Source organism: Lampris incognitus, chromosome 7, assembly GCF_029633865.1.
Source record: "Lampris incognitus isolate fLamInc1 chromosome 7, fLamInc1.hap2, whole genome shotgun sequence".
In the NCBI taxonomy this organism is placed as follows: domain Eukaryota; kingdom Metazoa; phylum Chordata; class Actinopteri; order Lampriformes; family Lampridae; genus Lampris; species Lampris incognitus.
The window spans coordinates 50,226,556-50,238,220 of record NC_079217.1 but is presented as its reverse complement, the minus strand read 5'-3'; the positions used below and the strand labels follow the sequence as shown (position 1 = coordinate 50,238,220).

General features: G+C 48.5%; 1 protein-coding gene across 1 annotated transcript in view; it reads right to left on the bottom strand.

Moving 5' to 3' along the window:
* The window catches only part of grm5b (glutamate receptor, metabotropic 5b), a 110,478-nt gene extending 105,852 nt beyond the window's left edge, over nt 1-4,626 (bottom strand). Inside the window, exons 1-3 of the mRNA XM_056282965.1 lie at nt 4,474-4,626; nt 2,545-2,976; nt 889-1,003 (exon numbers count right to left, since the gene is read on the bottom strand). Of these exons, the coding sequence (XP_056138940.1) occupies nt 889-1,003; nt 2,545-2,976; nt 4,474-4,626 (700 nt within the window). The remainder of the gene's footprint in view (nt 1-888; nt 1,004-2,544; nt 2,977-4,473) is intronic.
* Nucleotides 4,627-11,665: the final 7,039 nt, after the last annotated feature.

Genomic DNA, 11,665 nt, shown 5'->3' with positions numbered 1-11,665 from the left:
AAACCACTGGATGCTCTCTCTGCCCCCAACCATCCTCCTCCTGCGACTCCTCACTCCTCTGCTTAACCATGATTCTCTCCCTCTTAAACTGGATTCATGTATCCCCCCCCCCCACACTCCTCTCCTCTTATTTGGTGCTGATGGTTGCTTTTGGCTGATAGGTGTCTGCGGTACCTTCTTGTTGTACTATTGTGCTCATTGTCAGCCCTCCGGCATGACAGGCACAGCTGAGTTGTAATGAGTAATGCAAATGTAGATACGAGACGTAAGACGTGAGGGAGGAAGAGGAAATTACACACCGACAGGCAGATGGACAGGTAGAGAGAGAGAGAGGGGGAGAGCAAGACACAGCGAGAGAGGGAGAGCGAGGGGGGAGAGGGGGATGGAGAGAGAGGGTGGGGAGAGGGGGGAGGGAGAGAGACATAAGAGAGAGAGAGAGAGAGATGGGGAAAGAGAGGGAGAAGAAAGAGCGGGAGAGGGGGGGAAGGGAGAGAGACATGGGGGAGAGGGGGGGGAGAGAAGAGAGAGAGGGAGGGAGAGAGACATCGAGAGGTGGGAGAGCAAGAGAGAGAGTGGGAGGGGGAGAGGAGAGAGAGAGAGGAGAGAGAGAGAGAGAGAGAGAGAGAGAGAGAGAGGAGAGAGAGAGAGAGAGAGAGAGAGTGGAGGACAGAGATGGCTGAATGGGGAGAAACGTACAGAGTATGAGAGAGCATTGGCATGTTTTTCTGCATGTATGTGGATATGTGTGTGTGTGTGTGTGTGTGTGTGTGTGTGTGTGTGTGTGCGTGCGTGCGTGCGTGCGTGCGTGCGTGCGTGCTTGCGTGCGTGCGTGCGTGCGTGCGTGCGTGTGTGTGTGTGTGTGTGTGTGTGTGTGTGTCATGCCGTTACCTTCAGTATGTATGGCAGACACATAGCTCCAGTTGTATCTCTTCACTATATCCACCATGGCTCTGGCCTGCTGGGCATCTGAAGGCACAACTCGCATAAAATACTTGTATAGGCTCTGGAATAAATATAAATGAAAAAAAAGAAGAAATATGGATAATTACTTCCATCAAAAAAAAATTAGAAATTCAACAGGTCAGTCTGCTTAAATAAAGGTTAAATTAAACTGTGGCTTTTCTACTTGGACGACGAGGTCGCCTTCTGGGAATAAAATGGTATTTCTGGCTATACAAACACATCTGACTCAGTGATGACACGTTTCAATTATCCCCCTGTGTATCCATGGCAACGTCTCCCAGCAAATGCATATTGCTCCATTGACAATATCAGCGGTTCAAACTGTTGCTAGGGTCACCCTCCTTTGTTTTATGGAGCATATGGATGGAAAATAGGATGACTTGGTTATAACAACACAGATAAAGGGTGGTTAGTTAGGATGGTATGAGGGAAAGGCTCGTAACCGTTGTTTGAGACCCGTACACCACTCCAGAATGTGCTACTATTGAAACTGTACCACAATCAATTACATTGTGTTTTCTTCCTATCATGTAGTGGAAGACTGCCAATGTGTTTTGTTTTTGTTTTTTTGCCCTTCATTTTCTCCCAAAATGTACTTGGCCAATTAGCCAACCTCTTCCGAGCCGCCCCGATCTCTGCTCCACCCACTCTGCCAATCCGGGGAGGGCTGCAGACTACCACGTGCATCCTCCGATACATGCTCTGGTCGCCAGCCGCTGCTTGTCACCTGACGGTGGGGAGTTTCACCAGGGGGGACGTAGCGCATGGGAGGATTACGCTATCCCCCCCCCCCCAACCGATCCGAGGGGGCGCTAGTGCAGTGACCAGGACACACAACCCACATCCACAGACCGAATTGTGTTTGTAGGGACGCCCGACCAAGCCGGAGGTACACGGGGATTCGAACCGGCGATCCCCATGTTGGTAGGCAACGGAATAGACCGCCACGCTACAGCGGACGCCTTGTTTTTCATTTTGACGCCCTCTGTCTCTCTTGCTCATGCTTGCACCCTGAACTGCTGCCTTGTTTAAACAGCACTGGTGCATGCACTGAAAAACAGAAAGCTTATAACCCCCTTGAAAGATGGCTATGACTGCTCGAGCGTGAATACTGTCGTCACACAGAAGAGAGGGAGAGACCCTCCGTCTCTAACCCTAACCCTAACCCTAACACTAACCCTAACCCTAACCCTAACCCATGCTGCCATCCCTTCCGACGCCGACGGCTAACGTTAGCTACCTCCTCCGTCGCTTCTGTATGACGGCAGTATTCGTACTCAGCCAATCATAGCACAGACAGACGAATATTAATGAGTTCTGTCAGGGGGTTATAAACCTCTAACACGGCCTATGTTATACCTGAGAAATACTCTGAAAAAGAAAATTACTCTCTAAATGCTTCCATAAAGACTTGGAGTCATAAACAAGTCAAGTACTCAAAGAGATTGTAAACCACAGTAATACCATAGAAATATATATGTATATTCTAAAGGAGACATGTTTTACAGTCATATGTTTCCCCAAAATAACTGCATAAAAAGGCATTCCAGATGCATATACACATCAGAAATACCCCCGTACCTTATCGCTGAGGTCCATACTGGTGGCAGAGTAGGCGATCTGCGGTATGTTAAACAGCTGGAGGAGGTTCTGGACCTGGATGGCCACTGAGCTTGACCCCGGCCCGATCAGACCAACGATGGGCTTCTTGCCGCGCATCGGGGTGGCCAAGGGGTCCGCACACCTCATCGTCCCTCCTCCCCCTCCCCCCCAGACGCCTCCTCCCCCGAACTCATCGGCCTCGTCGGAGGAGACCAGGGAGTCTCGAATGAACTCGATGCTCTGCTCCAGGGCCACTGCCGAGTGCCAGCAGGAGTCGCGGATCTCGCAGCCCAGGGTGATGTTGGGGAGGATGCGGGGGTCGGCGTTGATGCGGTCCAGAGTGTGCATCATGGCCTCCACCCGCTGGATGCCGTACTGCTCGCGCACCGCGCCACACTTCCGCTCGTGGACCTTTGGGGAAAGTATAAAGGGGCGAGAAACTTAAATATATTTACTTTAATCAATAGAAAAAACACAAAATTGTGTTTGGCTAGAATAGAGTTGGTTATGCATCATCTGCATCCCTAAAGCATTACTTCTCAGGTATACTTGGCAATAATGCACATGTTTTCGTGGTCATAAAAATGATCTAATCTATAATTGCTCCAAATGATGTCTATTTATTAGAACATTAAATAATAATTTGACAATTTCATTTGTTTCAAATTCATATAATACTGCTATATATACCAGTACTGAACCACCAACATGTCCTGCTTCAGCAAGAACAAGCCACTTGAAAACATCTTAGAAGTCCTCCTTTTAACAGGTTCACTTGGTTTCAGAAGACCCTGGTAACACGTCTCCCTGCTCACACTCGCCATTTTCAACGGGTTATTTCCCCTACTTGTGAGTATCCATGGCGACCCAGATGAAAGGCGTCATGTTAAAGCTGACTGCAGATCCGTGGGGTAGATAATACGGGTTCACTGCACGGCCTCACAGAGGTATATACTACATATTGTAAAAAGTCATAACAGACACAGCAGCATCACTACTTGCCTAAAGCTATTACCCCCTCCCCCCATTTTTCCCCTCCCCAATTGTGTCTGGCCAATTACCCCACTCGTCCGAGGCGTCCCGGTAGCTGCTCCACCCCCTCTGCTGATCCGGGGAGGGCTGCACACTACCACATGCCGCCTCCGATACATGTGGAGTCACCAGCCGCTTCTTTTCACCTGACAGTGGGGAATTTCGCCAGGGGGGCGTAGCACGTAGGAGGAGCATGCCACCCCCCCCCGAACAAGCGCCCCAACCAACCAACCAACCAACCAGAGGAGGAGTTAGTGCGGCGACCAGCAGAGCCCTAGAAAGAGAGAGTTACGTCAACTCCGTAGACGTCAATGGGCCAACAGCAATGGCGGATCAATGGCGGAGCAGTTCATTTAAATGACCCGCCAAGCTTCGTTTGGAACTATTCGGCGGCTACATGAACCACGTGACCCTCTCGCGTTCTGACCCCTCATTGACGCAACTCTCTCTTTCTAGGGCTCTGGCGACCAGGACACATACCCACATCCGGCTTCCCGCCCGCAGACACGGCCAATTGCTTCTGTAGGCACGCCCGACCAAGCCGGAGGTGACACGCAGATTCGAACGACCGATCCCCGTGTTGGTAGGCAACGGAATAGACCGCTACTGCGCTACCCGGACGCCCTCCCCAAATTTATTGCTGACCGCAGCTTTCGCCAATCACCCACTCTGACGCCTATCAGTATATGTAACAACAATAATATTCTTCTTATTTTCAGACTTTGGTTGTTGGATCTGGGGTCATATGGCAAGATGGGCTGACAAGCAAACCACACACACACACTCGCACAGTACATGCTAAACACGCACGTCCTCACCAAATACTCAAAATCCTCCAAATCCACTAAACAAACACAAGAAAAACCAGAAACCAACCTTGTCGGCGGGAGGCTGGTGGTGGACAGAAAACAGTGCCCCGATGATGATGTCACCTGGGATGTGCGCTACAACTCGCCGTTCGCTGGACTGGGCAGAGTCAGTTTGCTGAGGCCCCGCCCACATGGGCAGAACCAACAGCAACCACAGCATCTTATTGGTCCGTTAAGCAAACACAGGTAGCAGGAATCTCAGCGTTGTCGTACGGAGCCGTCACAGGAAATTACTCCCCCAAGAAACGCGGTTCCTCGCCATAGCAACGGTTTCGCGGCATACAGGAGACTGAGAATGAATGGTTGTACACGCGCTTCCTTTTCTCCTCCGCTTCTTCAGAGTTCAGTGCAGCGCCATCACTGCAGCAAAGAGATGTGGGAACTTCACCAGGACCTGTCACCTAACGTTCAGCAGCTGAGTGGTCTCCCAGCTTCCCCAGTCATTAGGCAGACTTGGTCGCCATTGGAATTGGTGACAGGTACGCAACCTGTAAGAACAAAAAAGAAAGAGATATTTTTAAACTTGCAGGGGTGGCGCTAAAGATGCAAGGATAAGGATTCCCCCGAAGCTTTTACATGCCCTTGATTTATTTGGATGCCATTGCCATTGTGTAGACTTCACTGTCAGGTGAATAAAGTATGCTGATAACACAGTTCGGCTTCCAGGGTTTTGTGTGTGTGTGTTTTTTTAACTATGTGTCCTACTTAAATAGAGTCAGGCAAACTTGCGGATACCTTTGTTGTGTCTGTACGTGTACTTTTAAGGTATATGTTGAATGGCGAGTTTAGCCTAGCTTAGCTCAACTGCTGGAGGTCTACAGGATTCGTTAGTGTGACCGGTTATTTTCTTGCCCGGTGCGGGATTCGATACGGCGTGTACTGCACCACAAGGCGACATCACTAACCGCTCGGCTAAAGGGTCAGACCCGTTAGTTAGGGACTAACGTGTCTTATTAGTAGTTTACATTAGCAACTCCTCACAAAAAGAACGAGCGATCGTTAACACCAGTTTCTCTTAACGCCAGTTAAGAGATTTATTTATTTATGTTTTAACACGCTAGGCTAAAGTTCGGCTTTGGGGAAAGTGTTTTTAGTCTTCTTTTGAGGGGGTCTGCTAATGATGCCTGTTGGGCATCATTAGCATGTCCTTCAGTTGAGCTAAGCTAGGCTAAACTCACGATTCATTGTACTTTTAAAACTGCGCGCACAGGGCGTCCGGGTACTATTCCGTTGCCTACCAACACGGGGATCGCCGGTTCGAATTCCCGTTTACCTCCGGCTTGGTAGGGCGTCGCTGCAGACACAATTGGCCGTGTCTGCGGGTGGGATGTGGGTATGTGTCCTGGTCGCTGTACGAGCGCCTCCTCTGGTGGTTCGGGGCACCTGCTTTTTTTTGGGGGGGGGGCTGTGGGGAATAGTATGATCCTCCCACGCGCTACGTCCTCCTGGCGAAACTCCTCACCGTCCAGGTGAAAAGAAGCGGCTGGCGACTCCGCATGTTTCGGAGGAGGCATGTGGTAGTCTGCAGCCCTCCCCGGATCGGCAGAGGGGGTGGAGCAGCGACCGGAACGACTCGGAAAATAGGGTAATTGGCCAAGTACAATTGGGGAGAAAAAGAGGGGGGGGGTCCAAAAAAAACTACACGCACAGACATAAATAAGGTATCCATCAGGATAAATCTGGTATGGACGTTGTCGGAGAGAAAAGACATGAGGTATTGTAGGGAATTTGGGGGTGAGGGGGGGCAACCACAGGAACTGCCGCGTCCGGGAGGCGAACCCGTATCGCCCGCACCGTGGGAAACATCGCTGACCGCTCGACTAAAGGGTCCGACACGTACATCAAGGAGTCTACTTACTCATGGACGTTAGACTACACCCCCCCGCCGCCTTCGGCAAGCGCGTCCCTACGCTTAAGCATATCAGCTCCTTCACGCCTCTGGGCGCACAAGCTTCCAATGACCTTACGGCCTCAACATCCCGCTTCTGACACCAATGTAGCGAATTCGGGGGCGCAGCCGCGGGAACCGCCACAGCTGGGACGCAAACTCATGTCTCCCACTCCGCAAGCGACAACGTTAACCAGTCGACTAAAGGGTCCAACCTGTTACTCAACGACCAACGTGTCTACTTATCCATGCACGTTACACTATTTTTAAATCTATCACCTATAATCTATGGACAGTTCGTCTCTGGCAGCAAATTCTAACCCTGCGAGATAATTTTCCTGTGGCAACGTTGGTACAAAACCCTTTGACTCACTGTACTTAGTTTGTATTGCTTTAAAGTTATATTTGTGTTTAGTGTCAAAGAATTAACATTCATTCATTCATTCATTCATTCATTTATTCATTTTTCTTCAGCCGCTTCTCCGGGGTCGGGTCACGGTAGCAGCAAGTTAAGTAGGGCACTCCAGACGTCCCTCCCCAGCAACGCCCTCCAGCTCCTCCTGGGGGATCCTAAGGCGTTCCCAGGCCAGATTGGACATGTAGTCCCTCCAGCGAGTTCTGTGTCTACTCCGGGGTCTCCTCCCAGTTGGACGCGCCCGTAAAACCTCCAAAGGAAGGCGCCCAGGAGTCATCCTAATCAGATGCCCGAACCACTTCAAACTGGCTCCTTTCGACGCGAAAGAGCAGCGGCTCTACTTCGAGCTCCCTCCGGATGTCTGAGCTCCTCACCCTATCTCTAAGGCTTAGCCCAGACACCCTACGGAGGAAACTATTTTCAGTCGCTTGTATTTGCGATCTCACCCTTTCAGTCACTGCCCAAAGCTCGTGACCATAGGTGAGGGTTGGAATGAAGATTGACAGGTAAATTGAGAGCTTTGACTTCCGGCTGAGCTCCCTCGTCACCACAACGGTCCGGTACAAAAAACAATTTGATTAAATTTACCAAAGGTTCCTCCCTCCATCTATAACGTAGTCATTAGCAGGTGATCTACTGTATTCAATGCAGAGCAACTGGTAATTATGAGCAAGTCTGATCAAGGCAAATATGTTATTGTCTAGTCAATCCCCAGCCGTCATCATTTCAGCTAATGCCCCATGTCTCTAAACCACTAGATAAACAAGACTAGAGACACATAGGCGACAGAATGTGGGAATTGAAGGGGAAATTAATTAACGTCCAATAATGCTTAAGCTTGTCTGTTTCAATTTAGAAATCAGGAATCAGAAACAATTTATTGTCATTTCTTTCATGTACTTGCATACACAAAAGAAACAAAGCTGTTTTCCCCAGCCCACAGCAGTGCGACACAAAAGATGAAAACACATCCAAAAACATACAAAAACAGAGAGAACAACAACAAAAACAAAAACAAAAAAATAAACAAACAAACACACAAACAGTTATCAACAGAGTCCACTGAGCGCAACACAGTCCAGAAATCCCACTGTCCAGAGAGTGAACGCCAGCCAGGATGACTGTCGGAACTGCCGGTCTAACACCAAAACCACAGTCAAGGCTAGGCAAGACCGCCGCCGCCAGACCGCCCGCGTTTGTTATCAGAACTGCCGGTCTGCATGGGCTAGCAGTTAGCTTAACCTGCCCCGTTTCTGCGTCCCGTCAGACCGCCCCTGGTGTTACCTCCTCGGACGCAGCTCCAGTCAGGGCCGCGGTCCCTGGGCCCACAGGACGCAGCAGACCAAGTTCTCCCAGCCGATCCAGCGCCAGCTCTCCCAGCCATCAAACGAAGACTGAACAACCTAGACGCAGAAGTGGACAAAGACACCGCATGGACGGAAATGGGTGAGGCCGCCGCAAACGCAAGTTCGCGCCGCCATCTTCCCACACCAGAAGCAGAAGACTGTTTTGATGTTTAGAGTGTGAAATTAATATGAAAAATTGGGTTACAGGTGACTATTTCCCTGTAATTATAGGCTTGTGTCATTGTCTGTAGGACTGCACACTGAAAACCCAACATACAGTCACGCTATTGTAAACATTACTGCTACTCATGTTGTGGGTGACCTGCAAAAGCAGTTCCCCTCGTGCCCCCCCCCCGCACCCCATGCTCTAGTCCTTTTTCTGTTCCAGAAAGTAAGCAAACCTTTTTCAAAGACACCAACCAGGTAAAATACTGACTTAGGAAATACACGTATACATATTCTAATTGTTATTGCAATAGGAAATAGCTCAAGGCCCCGTGATGGCCTTGCGGCCTGTCCAGCGTCCCCGCGACCCTGAGAGCAGGATAAGCGGTTTGGATAATGGAATGGAATGTATATGTATATGGCCAATCCTTGTGTTTAAATCTGAAGATTGTAGTGTTGTTGTTCTATATTAAGTACACTGAGAGAGCCACGGAACCGGAGTCAAATTCTGTGTGCAAACCTACATGGCCAATAAACATGATTCCGATTCTGATTTTGATTGTGATTATAATGTTGGCCCATAATGTAAGATACAAAATGTTCTGTGGTCACACGTGGGACCAAAATCTTAAACATTATTAAATGGGGTCTGTGGCCTAATGCGAATCTACTGTATTTGAGGAGGGTGGTTGATGTGCATTCTGGAACCCCAGATCCAAACTGCGGGCTACAAACCAGTCGAAGCTGCAAATACAAATATGTTATTGTCTGGCCAACCACCAGCCAATTTGCAGTAGGACAACTGGAGCGGTCCATCAGATACAGCCCAGTGAGTCAGAGAGACATGCTAAAGAGAGGACATGGCAGTATGACTCCTTTTAGGACTATCTGTGCACCTTTACTGTGCCACTATATACATATCTTTTTCATAGAATAGTGCTGTTTACTCAGCTTCTTAGTATGCTAATTTCTAACACATGTTTAAGTATTTTTTGATAATAAACCTGTTTTCCTTAATTAAAGTTGTCTTTCGTACTCATTCTTTCACTTTATGACTACATTCTATTTGTTTCAATTAGCCGACAATATTCGCATTATTTTATTTACAATAAGCTTCATTCTTCAGTTATTACAGTGGCAAAAGTGGTTTCCATTTTAATGGTGTTAACATTGACACGTAGTTGTGCCATCATACATTTTCAACAGGCTGTTGTTGATGTTGGAGCTTACAGTACATTCCAGTTCCTTATACCGGCCACCTAAAAATCATAAATAAGCGGACAGAAAATGATATGACTGGCATAACTGACCCCTTCCCCGTAATACCTACAGAAAAATAAACTTGACTTGAAAAACTTGACAAGATAATGTTCCACCTTGCCGGTGGAGACATAAGTGTGTATGGAAGTGCACTGCAGATATATGTAGCGAATTCAGGGAGCCGCTGGGAACCGCCACAGCCGGGACGCGAACCCGGGTCTCCGGCACCACAGGTGACTACGTTAACCAGTCGACGAAAGGGTCCCCGGTTAGCGTCCCGGCTGCGGTGGTTTCCGGTTGCCCCCCCCCCCCGAATTCGCTATATTGGTGTCAGAAGTGATGGAATGGTGAGACCGTGAGGCCATCGGAAGCGCGTGCGCCCAGATGCGTGAGGGAGTTGATATGCTGAAGTGCGGGGACGCGCTTCCCGAAGGAGGGGGGGGGGGGGGTTAGTGTAACGATCATGAATTAGTAGACTCGCTAGCCCTCGGCTAACGGGTCGGACCCTTTAGTCGACTGGTTAGCGCAGTCGCCCGTGGTGCGGGAGTGCGGGGTTCACGTCCCGGCTGTGGCGGTTCCCGGTTGCCCCCTGAATTCGCTTCACATATAACCTGTATAAGCACATATCTTTGCAGCATTGGAAAACCCTCAATCAATGACATTTTTACTAGGTGAGAATGTCTGTAACTGAGACCTGCTGATAACTGGTAAGACATCTCCTAAATGGGGGGATTATACATACATACATACAGTCTTCTCCACTTCCTCTGTGTGTATATGAGCACATCGACTTTTTAAAACGATCTTAAGCTGCACTGAAGATGAAATGGTCTGAATCTGAATCAGGATCAGCTTTATAGGCCAAGTGTGCCTATGCACACGAGGAAGTTGACTCCGGGACACATGCAGCTTTTAGCACATGCATACATCACTCACACAGAAAAAAAGAAACAAAACAAACAACAACAAAAAAAAGAAAAAAGAGAAAACAGAAGAACTAAATGGAACAACAGGACATTGAAGACAAGCACGTATACACACACAGGTACGTCGCTACTATACAGTCGAGTTCTGGTTGAGTAATATACAACATATGCCCATATATTATGCCATATTGCTTTTAAACTATATTGCCCATACATTATACCACATACCATACCACAACTCCACAACCCATCATATGCAATGCTATATACTCCCGCTATATTACACTGCATTATCTTATAGACCAGAAGTATACACTATATATTCACCTACCATCCACCTCACTACTACATACTATATGACATACCTATGGTACAACCACAACAATAACAGCAATAATTGTAACCAGTGTACAGTAGTTGCGTGTATTTACAATTGTACATTTGTATTGACATGTTTGTAAACATTGTTGACTGATTCGGCATCTCATTTCCTTCGCATAGCAGTTTTCCACAGGTGCTGCATCCATATTTCTATTTTGTGGGTGGAATTGTGTTAAGCAAATTGAGTTTCAGTTCAAGTTGGGATACAAAATGCTACAAGCGAGAGCCACGCTGACAGCAGTAACCTGAGCACATGTTATACTGTTGCCCAAAGATGACATGTACGCTGAAACCAAACCAGCACGAAACCAAACCAGCACGAGCATCTACAGAGGCTTCAGGACTACGAGCCCGGTTCTCCTCTCTGCTCCCCTGTCTTGCTGTGTCACCTCCCAGTTAGAGACTCCATCACACAGACAGGGCTCAGCTAGCATCTGGACAGCAAGGCCATCAGCCAGCAAGATAAGGCTATCACGGATCCTCGACACCAGATTGTACCTCAGTACGGCTGCCACGAGCGAGCCGCGTTCGCTCCCTATCTGATCTACACTTTCCTATTCCCGCCTTACGCCGACTGCATCCGTTCATCTTTGCGGTACACACTCTGTGAAGCACCCACCCGACCAAAAACACATAAATAAATAAAGTGAGGGGCTGCTTCATTATCACGCAATTGCTTCAATTAACCTTGTTCCTGTTCATAGGACAGGAAGCAAGGTGGACGCAGAAAGCCGAAACGACTGTACCTCTACAAGATCTGCTCATTCATCTCCTGACTTCTGTGCAGGAGAAGGGGGTACTGCTCCAGTCTCGTTAGC